The 18597-nt window shown below is 48.0% G+C and overlaps 1 protein-coding gene across 1 annotated transcript in view; it reads left to right on the forward strand.

Moving 5' to 3' along the window:
* Positions 1–18597, forward strand: part of LOC120055421 (neurturin-like) — a 33349-nt gene continuing 14752 nt past the window's right edge. Inside the window, exons 1-2 of the mRNA XM_039003283.1 lie at positions 1–170; positions 326–511. Coding sequence (XP_038859211.1) covers positions 1–170; positions 326–511 — 356 coding nt within the window. The remainder of the gene's footprint in view (positions 171–325; positions 512–18597) is intronic.

Genomic DNA, 18597 nt, shown 5'->3' on the forward strand with positions numbered 1-18597 from the left:
ATGGCGTTAAACAAGATGCGAAACACCAACAGCTTCCTGCACTACAGCTTCCTGCACTACAGCTTCCTGCACTACAGCTTCCTGCACTACAGCTTCCTGCACTACAGCTTCCTGCACTACAGCTTCCTGCACTACAACTTCCTGCACTACAGCTTCCTGCACTACAACTTGCACACTCTCTAACAGCTTCCTGCACTACAGCTTCCTGCACTACAGCTTCCTGCACTACAGCTTCCTGCACTACAGCTTCCTGCACTACAGCTTCCTGCACTACAGCTTCCTGCACTACAGCTTCCTGCACTACAACTTGCACACTCTCTAACAGCTTCCTGCACTACAGCTTCCTGCACTACAGCTTCCTGCACTACAGCTTCCTGCACTACAGCTTCCTGCACTACAGCTTCCTGCACTACAGCTTCCTGCACTACAGCTTCCTGCACTACAGCTTCCTGCACTACAGCTTCCTGCACTACAGCTTCCTGCACTACAGCTTCCTGCACTACAGCTTCCTGCACTACAATTTACACACTTTATTTTGCTCTTTTCCCCCTTCCTCCTTACTTACTTGTTTTTACTCTAAAGACTCAGAAAGAAAGGGACCTCTGATCTCATTGATTTGCAGCCATACATGCTTATTAAGGTGTCAGACAGATATACTTGTCCCTGGCAGAAGGTGTCCAAATCATCCCATAGCACTTGTTCGTCAGCCAGAGACACAGACAGCGAGATTAACATGTCCAAAGTAATCAGACTAGCTGCGAGAACAACTACAAAAGAAGGGGGTAGGAGGAAAGGAGGGAGAGACAGGAGGAGGAATGAAGAGAGGGAAGAGGAGGGAGAGACAGGAGGAGGAATGAAGAGAGGGAAGAGGAGGGGGAAAGGAGGAGGAATGAAGAGCGGGAAGCGGAGGGGGAAAGGAGGGAGTACGAGTAGTTGGAAGAAGGAAAAGGAGGATAGGGCGGTGGAGCAACAGTTGGGAAGATAAGTATCTGAGAGGCTACATGCTCCAGTTAACTATTCTCCAGTACCCATCCCATCTAGCGATTCAAGCCTTTTCCTTTCTGTGGTCTCGCCCACTCTGTAGCCTGGCTGCGAATGGACTGGTGGAGGAACATACAGCTGGAGAGGTAAGTACAAGATCTGTTCTACTACTTTTGGGGTGCTACATTATCGGAGAAGGACTGGAGTCATGGTCCTACGTTACGTTACTTAGAGTTACTTAGCGTTACTTTACTTAGCTTTACGTAGCGTTACTTTACTTAGCTTTACTTAGCTTTATGTTACTTAGCTTTACTTGACTTAAAGTTACGTAGCTTTACTTGATTTAAAGTTACTTAACTTAGGGAACTGCATCAGTATAAGAGAGAAGAGTTTTGTGGATCTGAGCTGAACCTTACCTTTTCTTACTCAACAAGTCATATACAAATATGAGGCTCACTCATCACTTCTTCAATCAAGATGTGAATTTCTACCAGATTTAACGTTTGGAAGAGTCACCACAATGAGAGAGAGAGAGAGAGAGAGAGAGAGAGAGAGAGAGAGAGAGAGAGAGAGAGAGAGAGAGAGAGAGAGAGAGAGAGAGAGAGAGAGAGAGAGAGAGAGAGAGAGAGAGAGAGAGAGAGAGAGAGAGAGAGAGAGAGAGAGAGAGAGAGAGAGAGAGAGAGAGAGAGAGAGAGAGAGAGAGAGAGAGAGAGAGAGAGAGAGAGAGAGAGAGAGAGAAAACGTTTGGAAGAGTCACCACAATGAGAGAGAGGGAGAGAGAGACTGGTTTCCTTCCCCACTCCGAGGCCACGATGCTGGGCTTATCCCGTCGCCTGCTCCAGAGTTCAGCTGGAGAAAACGATGCTAGGCAGCTAAATCTGGATTAACAGACCCGGGCAGACAGTAAGGACATAGCTCCTTTTGTTAGTATAAGCTGGGAGCTTAGTGGGAAGGTGTTAGGGGCCCTGTAGGTGTTAGGGCTCCGGTAAAACTGAAATGCTGAATTGTTTCAATGAGCACTTTGTATCATCTGGTAGGCTGTTTGATTCAGTGCCCTCTGTCTCTGTACAACCCTGTGTGGATGAACCAGTGTCCTCTGTCTCTGTACAACCCTGTGTGGATGAACCAGTGAGAGCTGGTCAAACTTTTAGCTTTCTGCCATTCTCAGTGCAGGTGGTACATAAAGCCCTGAAATCCTTAGATCAAAGAAAGCCTGCAGGTCCTGATGTTTTGGATCCCTGCTTTTTAAATCTGGCAGCTGATTTCATAGCTGAACCACTTACATATCTGTTCAATCTAACCCTGGAATGTAATGAAATTCCAAAGATCTGGAAATCAGCATTTGTCCTACCACTTTTAAAAGGGGGAGATCCAACTCTTTTAAATAATTATAGGCCAATCTCAAAGCTGTCACCCCTGGTGAAAATACTTGAAACCCTTGTAAGTGAACAGCTAAAAGAGTTTTTATTTACTAACTCTATTTTATCAATGTACCAATCGGGCTTCAGGAAGAAGCATAGCACAATTACAGCAGCCATGAAGGTTTTAAATGATATCACTGAAGCCCTTGACAAAAAACAGCACTGTGTCTCACTTTTTATTGATCTCTCTAAGGCTTTTGATACAGTTGATCATGCTATACTGAGGCAGAGATTGTTGAGTGTAGGTCTTTCGGAGCATGCAGTTGCATGGTTTGCTAACTATCTGTCTGATAGAACTCAGTGCACTCAATTTGATGGGCTTATGTCTGTTAAATTGTCTGTCCTGAATGGTGTGCCCCAGGGCTCTGTACTTGGTCCTCTCTTATTCACTATTTATATAAATGATTTAGACAGAAATGTCCAAAATGCACAACTTCATTTTTATGCTGATGATACTGTTATTTACTGTTGTGCCTCATCTCTTACAAAAGCTTTCCAGAACTTGCAAACTGCTTTTTATACTGTTCAACATACCTTGTGTCAATTGAAGCTTATCCTCAATACTGACAAAACTAAACTAATGGTGTTTTCTAATGCAAGAAATAGACCTCTGAACCTTTCACCTGTTACTACCTGTCAGGGCAAGGAGATTGAGGTTAAATGTCACGAATTGTGAAAAACTGAGTTTAAATGTATTTGGCTAAGATGTACGACTTCAACTGTATCTCTATGTCATATGTCAACATACGTCATCACATGTGTCACCCTTGACGGCAGTAGTGAGTCTCAGCTGTGGCCTGAAGGATTACATGCACCACTACCTGGGCCTGGGCTGGCCCAGCAGGTCACTAGTGATTAACCTGTGTTAACCTGGGAGAAGTGATACCTGCCTGCCTGCCTGCCTGGGATTCCCTCTCTCTCTGTAGCCTTCCTGGCCCTGATACAGATATAGAGTTGAGAAACCCTCCTGGGTTGGAACAAAATGGGAGATGATATGTGCATGGGATTACCTACCTCTCTCTGCACAAAGCTTTCCTTACAACTCTGTGTTAAAGCTGGGCTGGAACTAAAACCTGAATGCTCAGCAGTTCTCCAAGGCTGGAATTGCACATCCCATGTAAAGAGTCGTATTTCTCGTGGACCGGCTCCGATTCCTGGGATGTTACTGACCAGCCCCTCACTGATTTATAGTACTGAGCTGGGAGAAAAGCTTTCCCGTTTCAAGGATCAGTTGAAGTGACCAGTTAGACAGATAAATTAAAAAGAAACCAAGTGCTAAAGAGCATGTTTGAGTCTGTAGGTGTGAAAACCTACTGTACATCCTCAGCCTGCCCATCACACCACACGGGTATAGACCTTAACCTACCAATCCCAGGTGTTAACCCACGTGACCCGTAGATAAACTGGGAGGCATTAGAGGGTAATCCAGCCTTGATCTTTGCAGTATGTCCACATTTCCCTTCAGAGCAGCTACTCTCTATCCCTGACCTTACCTCGTCTCTATCCCTGACCTTACCTCATGCCTTCTGATGTTCAGAACACAGGGAGAGGGAAGACAGGATGTAGAAACACTATGGAGCCTTTCTATTGGATACCGTTAGGTTGGTTCCCGCTTTTTAGCCATCTTAACTATCTGTCTCTCTGTTAGACCACTAGCTGTCTGTCTCTCTGTTAGACCACTAGCTGTCTGTCTCTCTGTTAGACCACTAGCTGTCTGTCTCTCTGTTAGACCACTAGCTGTCTGTCTCTCTGTTAGACCACTAGCTGTCTGTCTCTCTATTAGACCACTAGCTGTCTGTCTCTCTGTTAGACCACTAGCTGTCTGTCTCTCTGTTAGACCACTAGCTGTCTGTCTCTCTGTTAGACAACTAGCTGTCTGTCTCTCTGTTAGACCACTAGCTGTCTGTCTCTCTGTTAGACCACTAGCTGTCTGTCTCTCTGTTAGACCACTAGCTGTCTGTCTCTCTGTTAGACCACTAGCTGTCTGTCTCTCTGTTAGACCACTAGCTGTCTGTCTCTCTGTTAGACCACTAGCTGTCTGTCTCTCTGTTAGACCACTAGCTGTCTGTCTCTCTGTTAGACCACTAGCTGCCTCGCTGTCAAGGAACTGCCATAAATTATGTTTACGTAACTTGGATTATCTGCTGTTATGGTTAGAGTGGGGCCCTATCTAACTCTACGCTATCTCTGTAACCTGGATTATCTAATGTTATGGTTAGAGTGGGCCCCTATCTAACTCTACGCTATCTCTGTAACCTGGATTATCTAATGTTATGGTTAGAGTGGGCACCTATCTAACTCTACGCTATCTCTGTAACCTGGATTATCTGCTGTTATGGTTAGAGTGGGGCCCTATCTAACTCTACACTATCTCTGTAACCTGGATTATATAATGTTATGGTTAGAGTGCGCACCTATCTAACTCTATGCTATCTCTGTAACCTGGATTATATAATGTTATGGTTAGAGTGGGCCCCTATCTAACTCTACGCTATCTCTGTAACCTGGATTATCTAATGTTATGGTTAGAGTGGGCCCCTATCTAACTCTACGCTATCTCTGTAACCTGGATTATATAATGTTATGGTTAGAGTGGGCACCTATCTAACTCTACGCTATCTCTGTAACCTGGATTATCTAATGTTATGGTTAGAGTGGGCCCCTATCTAACTCTATGCTATCTCTGTAACCTGGATTATATAATGTTATGGTTAGAGTGGGCACCTATCTAACTCTACGCTATCTCTGTAACCTGGATTATCTAATGTTATGGTTAGAGTGGGCCCCTATCTAACTCTACGCTATCTCTGTAACCTGGATTATCTAATGTTATGGTTAGAGTGGGCCCCTATCTAACTCTACGCTATCTCTGTAACCTGGATTATCTAATGTTATGGTTAGAGTGGGCCCCTATCTAACTCTACGCTATCTCTGTAACCTGGATTATATAATGTTATGGTTAGAGTGGGCACCTATCTAACTCTACGCTATCTCTGTAACCTGGATTATCTAATGTTATGGTTAGAGTGGGCCCCTATCTAACTCTACGCTATCTCTGTAACCTGGATTATCTAATGTTATGGTTAGAGTGGGCCCCTATCTAACTCTACGCTATCTCTGTAACCTGGATTATCTAATGTTATGGTTAGAGTGGGCCCCTATCTAACTCTACGCTATCTCTGTAACCTGGATTATCTAATGTTATGGTTAGAGTGGGCCCCTATCTAACTCTACGCTATCTCTGTAACCTGGATTATATAATGTTATGGTTAGAGTGGGCACCTATCTAACTCTACGCTATCTCTGTAACCTGGATTATCTAATGTTATGGTTAGAGTGGGCCCCTATCTAACTCTACGCTATCTCTGTAACCTGGATTATCTAATGTTATGGTTAGAGTGGGCCCCTATCTAACTCTACGCTATCTCTATGACCCCAATGAGGACAGATACTGTAGCCTATTTTAACCTTTGATGTCGCTATCCCATGTAGGCCTGACTAGGGATTCATATTTTCCCTTCAATCTACCAAGTTTCAATACCGGGAATAATTAATATTTCTCCCGAGAGTCCCAGGAAATACAGCAGAAAATCGGGAAGTGCCCATTTTAAAGCGTTTAAACCCCAAATATGTTCACTATGCCCGGGTTCTCCCCAAATAAGAGGGGTGCTGCTCCACTATCTAAAGATTTCAGAGCAAATGAAACTGGTATTTAGTAAGGATAGTTACTCTATCTTTGACATTGTTGTGAGTTGCGAAACAGGCCGTTCATAAATTCCGAGCATTATAATGTTGATGAGCAATGAATTCAGCGCTTTTCAGCGGTAGGCTATCTCGACACAGAGCACACCCGGCGTATAGCAATGTGGAATCATACAAACATTGTAACTGCAGTCAAACAAAAGTCAAATGACTAAAGTTGCTAAACTTGCTAGATAACCTCCTTCAACGAAAGACAGAACATCTCCTATATTTGGCAACATCGAGTTGTATTATACAGATAGCAGATCAGCTCATGAATAACGGGGAGGAAAGTGGAAATAGTTTAAATATCAAGTTATCTTAAAGAAGACCAACTCTTTTAGAGAAATATCCATATCTACGTTTGTTGATCACACGTTCTCAGAGAAGAGAAGCGGGGGAGATGTTATAGTGACATTTTGACATGCGTAGACGAGAGACGTTCTTTTATGACGTTGGGACGGCAGGTATTCTAGTGGTTAGAGTGTTGGGTCAGTAACCGAAAGGTTGCTAGATCAAATCCCCAAGCTGAAAAGTAAAAAATCTGTCCTTCTGTCCCTGAAGGCAGTTAACCCACTGTTCCCCGGTAGGCCATCATTGTAAATAAGAATTTGTTCTTAAAACTTCTACTTCCTCCCAATCCCGGGTCCGGGAGCACCCCCACCAGTAAAAAAGCTGACTAGCATAGCCTAGCATAGCGTCACAAGTAAATAGTAGCATCTAAATATTGTAGCGACCCGCACAGACAGCTGTGTGTTATGTGTTAGGCTAGTAGGTGGTTGTGTTGTACTGACCAGTACCCAGTGTTCGCGGGGTCCGACATGTCAATCAACCTGCTATCTGCCAATCACGGGAATGCAGTAGCCTGTGTAAAGTTGGTTTAATAAACCGTCAATTCGCAAACTCAAGCCTCTGTCTGGACAATTGTTCATTTATGATCTAGTCAGGTCATTACATTGGTGTCAGAAGTAAAAACGTTGATAAAAGTTAGCCAGCTAGCTAGCTGACTTATGTGGCTAGCTACCGTAGGTGAGAACGGGGGTTGAAAATGCTTCGAGGGAATCCGAAAGTGAAGGTGGAGGTAGGGGACGATTATGGCCAAGGAGGTGCGTGTGCATGGACGTCGGAGGTTCTGGCTGAGGAGATCGCCAGGGCGTCGGAGCGCAGAGGCCGCTTGAGGGAGGACGCTAGAGTGATGGCGGCTGAAGCGGGCATGAGCGCCTCGTCGACTGTGTTTCGCGCGGATTCTGGTGGGCGGGCCGAAGTGGTGACGTCGACGCGGCGGGACGAGGAATCTGGGGCTCAGGATGTAAACAAACATGGCGGCGCCCAGTTCCCGGCTGCGTCCGTATCTGTTAAGACCCCAAAGTATTCCGGTAAGGCGGATTGGGAAGCTTTTCATGCTCAGTTTGAACTGTTAGCTCATTTTAGGGGGTGGTCGGATGAAGAAAGGGCACTGCAGTTGGCTTTATGCCTCACGGATGAAGCTCTGGCCTGTTTGATATTGATTAGCCCCGAGGACAGACATGATTATGGTGCTTTAGTGGGAGCGCTGAGGAGGCGCTATGGACAGTGTGTACAGCCCGGGCTACTGCGCTCCGAACTGAGTAATAGACGCAGGCAGCCTGGAGAGCCTCTACGGGTGTTAGCTAATGACATTGAGAGCCTCTCTCGGCGGGCATATGCTCACATGCCCCCCTCCGTGCAGAGCGAGCTGGCACGGGACCAGTTCATACAGGCGCTCTCTCCTACGGAGCTGCGCATACAGACCCAGCTGGCTCATCCTGAGTCATTGGAGATAGCCTTGGAGATGGCTTTGGAGAGGGAGCTGGTGTGGGCTGGGGTGGGGGTGCAGGGAGACACACCCTCTGTGCGAGCTGGGGGGCAGAGCAGCCCGGAGCCGGAAAAGCCTGCATGGGTGGCTGAAATGACAGAACTCATTCGTGCTGTGTCGCTACAGGCGGCACGAAACACACACCCTGGTCCCAGGGTCTGCTGGGGTTGTGGCCAGCCAGGCCATCTGCGCCGAAATTGCCCCATGTCCCCCAGAGCTCAGGGAAACGGCTCGGGGTCCGCATAGACCGGGTAGTGCGGACCCCTGGCTTTCTATCCCAACCACCATCATCTTCAGGAGGAGCCCACCGGCACAGACGGGGAAGCAAGGCTCCACTTCCCCCAGAAGCAGATGAGAGCAAGCGGATGGAGCCTGTTGTTGTGGTGGGCCGGACCTGTGTTGGGGACTTTTGTCATGTCCCTGTCACTGTGGAGGGGGTGCCCTGCTCCGCCCTGGTGGACACTGGGTCCACAGTAACCCTGGTGAGGCCAGATATTGTGCCAGGTTGGACTCAGTGTGAGCCTACAACTGTGCAGCTCCGCACAGTCACAGGTGAGCTGGCACCCATGAAAGGGAAGGGAATAATGACTCTGACAGTAGGGGGCAGGACTGTGCGTCATCCTGTGTGGGTGGCGGCTGTGCAGGACCCTTGTATCCTGGGGTTGGACTTTCTTAGGAGCACAGGCTGCCAGTTAGACCTAAATAGGGGCAAACTGAGCTTCCAGGGAGGGCCGGAAGTCACCATGGCCCCCCCTAATGTCACATTCACTCAACCCAACAAACCCTTTACTCCAACAGTTAAAGCAGCAGAGACTCATGGCTGCCCCCCCTCCCCCACAGCTGTGTGTGACTTTTCCCCAGCCCCCCTGTCACCTACGGCGGTGTGTTACATTCCCCCAGCTACCTCCATGACACAGCCCTCTGTGAGCCCAGGCCGCGCCCCCCCAGCCCAGCTACCCCAGATGGGAGAGGAGAGGACACTGTCTGCAGTGAGGGAGATATGGGGGAGGAACTGTGTTGGTCTTGACCCCGAGCAGCAGGAACGGTTGTGGCAGTTGCTGTTTGAATTCAGAGACAGCTTTGCGCTGAGTGAGGAAGAGGTGGGTCAGACTCATCTGGTGCAGCATGAGATCGACACAGGTGATGCTCGGCCCATGAAGATGCGTCCCCGCCGTATCCCGCTGGCACGCCAGGAGGCGGCAGACAAGGCTGTGTTGGAGATGCAGCGGGCAGACTTCATTGAGCCCTCAGACAGCCCCTGGGCGGCGCCAGTCGTCATGGTTCCGAAGAAGGGGGGCAAGCTGAGGTTCTGTGCGGACTACAGGCGGCTGAATGAGGTAACCAGGAAGGACTCATACCCCATACCACGTATCGATGAGTCGCTGGACCTGGTTAGGGGGTCCTCCTGGTTCTCCTCACTAGACCTCCGCAGTGGCTACTGGCAGGTGCCCCTCTCCCCAGAGGCCAGAGCCAAAACTGGGTTCTCCACTAACAGAGGACACTGGCAGTTCAAGGTCCTGTGCTTTGGCCTGTGCAACGCTCCAGCTACTTTTGAGCGTTTGATGGACAGGGTGCTGGATGGCATCCCCAGACAGCAGTGTCTGGTATACCTCGATGACATCCTGGCCCATGGCAGCTCCTTCCAGTCAGCCCTGGGGGCGCTACGGCGTGTGCTGGAGAGGGTGGCTGCCGCAGGTCTGAAGCTCCACCCCGAGAAGTGCCACTTCATGAGGAGAGAGGTGTCCTTCTTGGGCCACCGAGTGGGGAAGGAGGGGATCAGCACCATGGAGGACAAGGTAGGGGCTGTCAGAGACTGGCCCACCCGCACCGACCAGCGTCAGCTGAAGAGCTTCCTGGGCCTGGCCTCGTACTACAGGAGGTTTGTACGGGGCTTCTCAAGCGTTGCTGCTCCACTGAACCGCCTGCTGCCGAAGGACAAGGCTTTCACTTGGACAGTGGAGTGTGAGGAGGCGTTCAACACCCTCAAACGTGCACTGATCGAGGCCCCCGTGCTCGCCCCCCCTGACCTCACCTTGCCCTTTATCCTGGACACAGACGCGAGCAATGTGGGCATGGGTGGGGTGCTGGCCCAGGTGGGGCCAGAGGGGGAGAGAGTGGTGGCGTACTTCAGCAAAACATTTGACAAACATGAGCGCCGCTACTGTGTCACCCGGCGGGAGCTCTTGGCTGTTGTGGCTTCCGTCAAACACTTCAAGTACTACCTGGGTGGTCTGCCCTTTACGGTAAGGACTGACCACTCTGCTCTCCAGTGGCTCATGTCTTTCAGAGAGCCAGAGGGGCAGGTGGCACGCTGGTTGGAGGAGCTTCAGCCGTATGACTTCACGGTGGTGCACAGGGCAGGGGCACGCCACTCCAACGCCGACGCCATGTCCCGTCGGCCCTGTACTGCAGACGGCTGCCGCCACTGTGAACGGAGAGAGGGACGGGAGAGGGAGCTGTGTGCAGAGGGGGTCTGTGCCACAGTGTGTCGGGCGAGCGGGCCTGTCTGCTGTGAGCTGCAGACTGTCGACGTGGCTGAATGGCGGCAGCAGCAGGGACGGGACACAGACCTACAGCCAGTGCTACAGTGGGTAGAGGCGCAGGTGAGGCCACCATGGGAAGAGGTGACAGCGCTCTCACTCGCGACCAAAGGGTTGTGGTCAAAGTTTGAGAGACTGCGGCTGGCTGATGGCGTGCTACAGCGGGCATGGAAGGAGTCAGCTACGGGAGAGGAGAGGTGGCAGGTGGTGGTCCCAAAAGCATTGCGGGAGGCTGTGCTCCAGAGTACTCATGGCGGGGTGGGGACCGGACACTTTGGGGTCACAAAAACACTGCGCCGTCTCCGTCAGGGCTTCTACTGGGGGCAGCACAAGAGGGATGTGGAGGACTTTTGTCGCCGCTGTGACAACTGCACAGCGAGAAAGGGCCCCCCAGGCCGCTCTCATGCTCAGCTCCAACAGTTCCCAGTGGGGGCTCCCATGGAGAGGGTGGGAGTGGATGTAGTTGGGCCGTTCCCCACCACAGACAGTGGAAACCGCTGGGTGCTCACGGCCATGGACTATTTCACAAAATGGCCCGAGGCCTATGCTCTGCCTGACCAGGAGGCAGAGACCATCGTCGACGCCCTGACAGCGGGGATGTTCAGCAGGTTTGGAGCTGCAGAGTCCATCCACAGCGACCAGGGCAGAAACTTTGAGTCCCGTGTGTTCGCCACCATGTGTGAGAGGCTGGGTATGCACAAGACCCGCACTACTCCTCTCCATCCTCAAAGTGATGGCCTTGTGGAGCGCTTCAACAAAACGCTTGGACAGCAGCTGGCCATCGTCTCTTCCAAACACCAGCGTGACTGGGACAAGCACCTGCCTATGGTCCTTATAGCATGCCGCTCCGCTGTCCAAGACTCCACCTCCTGCACGCCTGCCCTCCTCATGCTGGGGAGAGAGATCCGCACCCCTGCGGAGATGGCGTTTGGTCGGCCCCTGGATAGCCCTCATGTTCCCCCGGGGCCGGAGTATGCCCGGAGACTCCAGGACCGCCTGGAGACAGCCCACACCTTCGCCAGAGAGCAGCTGGTGAATGCAGGTGTGAGGCAGAAGAGGAACTATGACGTGCACACCCGGGGAAGGCACTTTGTGGCTGGGGAGCTGGTTTGGGTCTACAGCCCGCTAAGGAAAAAAGGTAGATGCCCCAAGTTGGACAGTCACTGGGTGGGACCCTGCAGTGTCCTGGAGAGGGTAGGGGAGGTTGTTTACCGGGTGCAGCTTCCTCCCAGGGGGAGAAAGGTGGCACTGCACCGGGACAGGTTAGCCCCATACAGAGGGGCCTCTTCTCCCCAAACCCCAGGAACCCCCACAATTCCCCTCTCTGGCAATGCCATTCTCCAGGCACCCACCCCCAGGTGCCGCAGACAAGGCTCCAGACAGCCCACTCCCCCTGTCTCCCTCCCTGTGTCACCGCGTGGTTCCCCAGAGCCACGGACTGTATTACCCGTTCCCGCTTCCTTGTCCCCCATATCCCTGCCTTCATCCCCTGGTTCCCAGAGGGGCACTCTGTGACCATCACGGCCACGCAGGCAAAGGAGACCTCCGGGTCGCTTCAGAGACTTTGTTTGTTCCCTCGGGGACGAGGGACTTTGTGGTGGGGGGGCTGTGTAGCGACCCGCACAGACAGCTGTGTGTTATGTGTTAGGCTAGTAGGTGGTTGTGTTGTACTGACCAGTACCCAGTGTTCGCGGGGTCCGACATGTCAATCAACCTGCTATCTGCCAATCACGGGAATGCCTGGAATGTTCTGATGCCGGGCATCCTGGCGGTTGGCGGAGTGGCGTGGAGGGGGGTTGGGCAGGGGGATGGAGCATTGGAAGTTAAGACCAGGTTTCGCCTTTGTTCTCTCTCTTACGTCTGGGCTTCACAAGAGAAGGTCACGATTGGCTTGTGGGTTATCTGTCATTTATTTGGCGTGTGCTACGGCCAAAACAGTAGCCTGTGTAAAGTTGGTTTAATAAACCGTCAATTCACAAACTCAAGCCTCTGTCTGGACAATTGTTCATTTATGATCTAGTCAGGTCATTACAATATCATTAAATCACAAGTCCAAGACACCAGATGAAAGATACACATCTTGTGAATCCAGCCATCATTTCTGATTTTTAAAATGTTTTACAGGGAAGACACAATATGTAAATCTATTAGCTAACCACGATAGCAAAAGACACAACTTTTTTTGTCCACCATTTTTTTCCTGCATAGGTAGCTATCACAATTTCGACCAAATAAAGATATAAATAGCCACTAACCAAGAAACAACTTCCTCAGATGACAGTCTGATAACATATTTATTGTATAGCATATGTTTTGTTCGAAAAATTTGCATATTTCAGGTATAAATCATAGTTTACCATTGCAGCCACCATCACAACTCTCACCAAAGCAACTAGAATAACTACAGAGACCATCGTGTATTACCTAATTACTCATCATAAAACATTTCTTAAAAATACACAGCGTACAGCAAATGAAAGACACAGATCTTGTGAATCCAGCCAATATTTCAGATTTTCTAAGTGTTTTACAGCGAAAACACAATATAGCATTATATTAGCTTACCACAATAGCCAGAAACACAACACCATTTACCAGCAGCAAAGGTTAGCGATCGTAACAAACAGGCAAAAGATATATAATTTTTGACTAACCTTGATATTCTTCATCAGATGACAGTCCTGTAACATCATATTACACAATGCATATAGGGTTTGTTCGAAAATGTGCATATTTAGCGGCACAAATCGTGGTTATACAATGTGATTAGTGGCCAAAACTTCAAGCAATCTGTCCGGCGCCATCTTGGAGAGGCACCTATTCTAATCAATAAGTAATCATAAACTTGACTAAAAAAATACAGGTTGGACAGCAAATGAAAGATACATTAGTTCTTAATGCAACCACTGTGTTAGATTTTTAAAATTAACGTTACTGCGCAATACAGCGTGCGCTAAAGCGAGACCGCACCGAAATTCATGGCGGAATTATTATTTGACATTTGTCAACATAAATACGAATTAACAGCATAAAGACTGCTTACTATTAGCTGAGCTTCCATCAGAATCTTGGGCAAGGTGTCCTTTCTCCAGAACAATCGTCTTTTGGTTGAAAGATGTCCTCTTCTCCTGTAGAAATAGCAGCTAACGATAGCCACCCACTGGAGAGGTGTCCAACTCGTGAAAGCGCGTCACAAAGAAATCCCAGAAAATCACAATAAACTGATATAAACTGCTATAAGTCGGTTTAAATTAACTACCTTATGATGTCTTTAACACCTATAACGAATAAAAACATGACCGGAGATATAGAACTGCTAAAACGAAAGCTTTTGCAGGACGCCATTGTGATGTCCCTCTTGCGCCAGGCGCCCCGTTGAAAAGAACGGTACTTCCGTTCCATGAGCTTTTATAGTCCCCCAGATGGTGCAATCCACTCCATTCAAATTCTCACCGCTTACTGACATCTAGAGGAAGGCGTATGCAGTGCATGTAGCCACATAGCTTACATGGGGACTTATAAACTGACCTCAGAACAGGGACCTCGATTTCAGAAATCTCACTTCCTGACAGGAAATGTGCTGCAGAATGAGTTCTGTTTCACTCAGAGAAATAATTCAAACGGTTTTAGAAACTAGAGAGTGTTTTCTATCCAATAGTAATACTAATATGCATATTGTACGAGCAAGAATTGAGTACGAGGCAGTTTAATTTGGGAACGTAATTATTACAAAGTCCCAACAGCACCCCCTATTGAGAAAAGGTTAACTGACTTGCCTAGTTAAATAAAGGTTAAATTTATTTAAAAAATAATGCATACTATGAATTACAGAATTGGGTTTCAGTAGGATTGGATAGGAAAATAGCCTAGGCTCTAGGACAGAAGAAGAATGTCCCTTATGCCTCACTTGTATTTGATAGAGATGCCTATGTGCATAGGCATATCAAATTTGTGACCGTCTCAAGAGTCAAAATGACAGCTCAGAGAAACACAGAAAAACTCTATAACCTGTTACTTCATATGCCTTGACCCCGTGATACTGTATATTAGGCCAAAAGGACGAGACTTTAAGATGTCACAGTGGCAGAATCAATTCAACCACACCTTTTTGTTTCATCACAAAACCGGACAGCAACATCTGTCCGGTGAAGTCCACAAATCATTTTACATGTAACAAACAGTTACATGATCTACACTATGGTCAAGCAAGTTAATGTTTACGACATTTTTGGATTTCTAAATAACTATTTAGAAACCACGGAGATTTAACGCAAGTCGTAAAGAAAACAGGAGCTGCCTCCACTATTCCGGCACCATTTCAACTACAACATTTCAACATCATCTAATCCCCTAATGTTTAGTCTAAGTACAGTGACAACTAACAGATACCAAATAAATATTTAGTCCAATCAACGTAAGCTAAGCTAGCTAGCTAGCCACCGGAGGACAACAACACATCGAGATGCAACAATTCATGTTTTTTTCTTTCAATAATGACATTTGGTTTATGATGTGATTGATCTGAAGCCAAATCCAAACTGGCTTCGACACACTTTTTTTTTTTTTTGGTGTGCGAGGACCATTCACACCTGAGCTCATTCAGTTTAGCTCAACGCTGATTGAGGGAGGCCAAATGCTCGCTGGCTTCCCTTGCATTCATTGCTACTGGCGGTACCAATGTAATTCATACTCTTTCTGACCAGACAGCATCAGATAGATACGCTACACATATTGATACAGAAGGGGTGTTGTTTCGTTCGCTGGGATGCTTTCTCTGGTGAGATACATTCAGCTAGTGGTCTAACAGAGAGACAGACAGCTAGTGGTCTAACAGAGAGACAGACAGCTAGTGGTCTAACAGAGAGACAGACAGCTAGTGGTCTAACAGAGAGACAGACAGCTAGTGGTCTAACAGAGAGACAGACAGCTAGTGGTCTAACAGAGAGACAGACAGCGAACGCTGTTGGGGGATGCTTTCTCTGGTGAGATACATTCAGCGTCTTGCGAATTGGAAAGGACATTTATAAAACACAGAAAGACGAACTATCAATTATTTTGTATCTCCTTGGAAACCTGCCACTAGGGGGCAACAGTGAGCGCTGTTACCTTCAAGTTGGTATGGGCTTTGATAGGGCGTTGTGGACGAGGATGGTCTCTGATTCCAAAGGTTGCAAGTTCAAATCCAGTGACACAAAGTTGTTTTTTCATATTTTTTTAAGTATATTATTCTGACTTAATGCCTAAACTTAACCCTAACCTTAAAAATGTTGAGTTAATACTTACATTTAACCTTAAGACACTTTGACATTTCACACTTGGAACAACTTAGAAATGTGATGTTTCATAAACATGGATTCTGACGTTGAAACTGTGGGCTCTAGTTGCATTTCCTGGGTCTTGTCATTAAATAGAACTGGGGAACTGTGAGTAGTGTTCCAGGTACAGTCCCTGGATCCCGATTAGCCATGTTAATCCCTAGGCCTGACCCATATCATGTAGGACCCATGTTAATCCCTAGGCCTGACCCATATCATGTAGGACCCATGTTAATCCCTAGGCCTGACCCATATCATGTAGGACCCATGTTAATCCCTAGGCCTGACCCATATCATGTAGGACCCATGTTAATCCCTAGGCCTGACCCATATCATGTAGGACCCATGTTAATCCCTAGGCCTAACCCATATCATGTAGGACCCATGTTAATCCCTAGGCCTGACCCATATCATGTAGGACCCATGTTAATCCCTAGGCCTGACCCATATCATGTAGGACAGAGTAACCATTGAATTACATTTACATTGTGTGTGCATTCATGGGTGTGTGTGTAGGTGCACGCAGCGTGTGTGTGTGTGTGTGTGTGTGTGTGTGTGTGTGTGTGTGTGTGTGTGTGTGTGTGTGTGTGTAACACAGAGGCCATGATCTATATCATGGTGATGATTTTGAATGAAACAAAAACAGATGCTCTCCTCTCTAACAGATAGATCACTGCTGTCGTGTTGTTCCATCACACACACACACACACACACACACACACACACACACACACACACACACACTTTTACACTAACACTAACACACACACACACACACACACACACACACACACACACACACACACACACTTTTACACTAACACACACACACACACACACACACACACACACACACACACACACACTCTCACACACACACGGCACTGGTTTACATCTTCCATTCTCACAGACCGCAATTTCCTGTATCTCTCTGTCTGCCACTCCTCTCCATTCGTTACCTGTGAGAGGCTGTGAGAGGCTGTGAGAGGCAAAGCAGAAGAGGGAAGGCAAAAACAAACTTAATAAAATGTCCACCAGAGTTCAGTGACTGGTGGTCCAGTTTTCCTGGGACAACAGACTGTCCATTCAGTCAGCATGGTACTTCTATCATACACACAGCAGTCTTTGAAACGGACTGAATGTCTGGTATGAAACCGTCTCATTATAAGAAGAATTGGGATTATTTACGGTGTTAGTGCTGGGCAAGAACAAAAGCCTGCACAGCCAGTACTGCGAGTCTCCTGGACTAGGAGGGAAGTGTGTCTGCTACTGATGGTACAATAGAGCTCTGGTCGAACGTGTTTCACTAGAGAATAGGATGCCATTGGCCACGCAGTTATGATTGACCATGAATTGTCCATAAAGTTCATAACAATAACTAATCCAAATGATGATTCATCCGATTTATTGGTACCAAGAGCTTCGCAGCAGATGGATCTCTTGCAGAAAAGCGTCAGTGGTGACGATGTAAATGATGTGATTGAGAACAGTGGAATCAGCCTGTTGATAATGACTTCCTCAGTGACACCTGATGACTGAATGACTCCCTCAGTGCTGGACACCTGATGACTGAATGACTCCCTCAGTGCTGGACACCTGATGACTGAATGACTCCCTCAGTGCTGGACACCTGATGACTGAATGACTCCCTCAGTGCTGGACACCTGATGACTGAAAGACTTCCTCAGTGCTGGACACCTGATGACTGAAAGACTCCTTCAGTGCTGGACACCTGCTGACTGAAAGACTCCCTCAGTGCTGGACACCTGATGACTGAATGACTCCCTCAGTGCTGGACACCTGATGACTGAATGACTTCCTCAGTGCTGGACACCTGATGACTGAAAGACTTCCTCAGTGCTGGACACCTGATGACTGAAAGACTTCCTCAGTGCTGGACACCTGATGACTGAAAGACTTCCTCAGTGCTGGACACCTGATGACTGAATGACTTCCTCAGTGCTGGACACCTGATGACTGAAAGACTTCCTCAGTGCTGGACACCTGATGACTGAAAGACTCCCTCAGTGCTGGACACCTGATGACTGAAAGACTTCCTCAGTGCTGGACACCTGATGACTGAAAGACTTCCTCAGTGCTGGACACCAGATGACTGAAAGACTTCCTCAGTGCTGGACACCTGATGACTGAAAGACTTCCTCAGTGCTGGACACCTGATGACTGAATGACTCCCTCAGTGCTGGACACCTGATGACTGAATGACTCCCTCAGTGCTGGACACCTGATGACTGAAAGACTTCCTCAGTGCTGGACACCTGATGACTGAAAGACTTCCTCAGTGCTGGACACCTGATGACTGAATGACTCCCTCAGTGCTGGACACCTGATGACTGAAAGAGAAAAGTGTTGCTGCGCCAACAACAACAAAAAAGACACCGAATCATATAGTTTCCGTTTGGCACCTACTTTACTCCCGAGTGGCGCAGCGGTCTAAAGCACTGCATCTCAGTGCTAGGGCGTCGCTACAGACCCTGGTTCGATCCCGGGCTGTACCATAACCGGCCGTGATCGGGAGTCCCATAGGGCGGCGCACAATTGGCCCAGCGTCGTCCGGGTTTGGCCGAGGGTAGGCCGTCGTTAAATAAAAACATTATTAACTAAATACACCCTGCCACTGCATCTTGTTTGTTTCACTCAAGTACGAAATTCGATTCAAGATTACATTTGTATCTCATCCTGTTTGAGTTTTAATCTCATTTTCCTTTTCGAGGAAAACATTAAAGGATGCAATATGTGATTATTTA

This window comes from Salvelinus namaycush, chromosome 11 (assembly GCF_016432855.1).
Source record: "Salvelinus namaycush isolate Seneca chromosome 11, SaNama_1.0, whole genome shotgun sequence".
Taxonomy (NCBI): domain Eukaryota; kingdom Metazoa; phylum Chordata; class Actinopteri; order Salmoniformes; family Salmonidae; genus Salvelinus; species Salvelinus namaycush.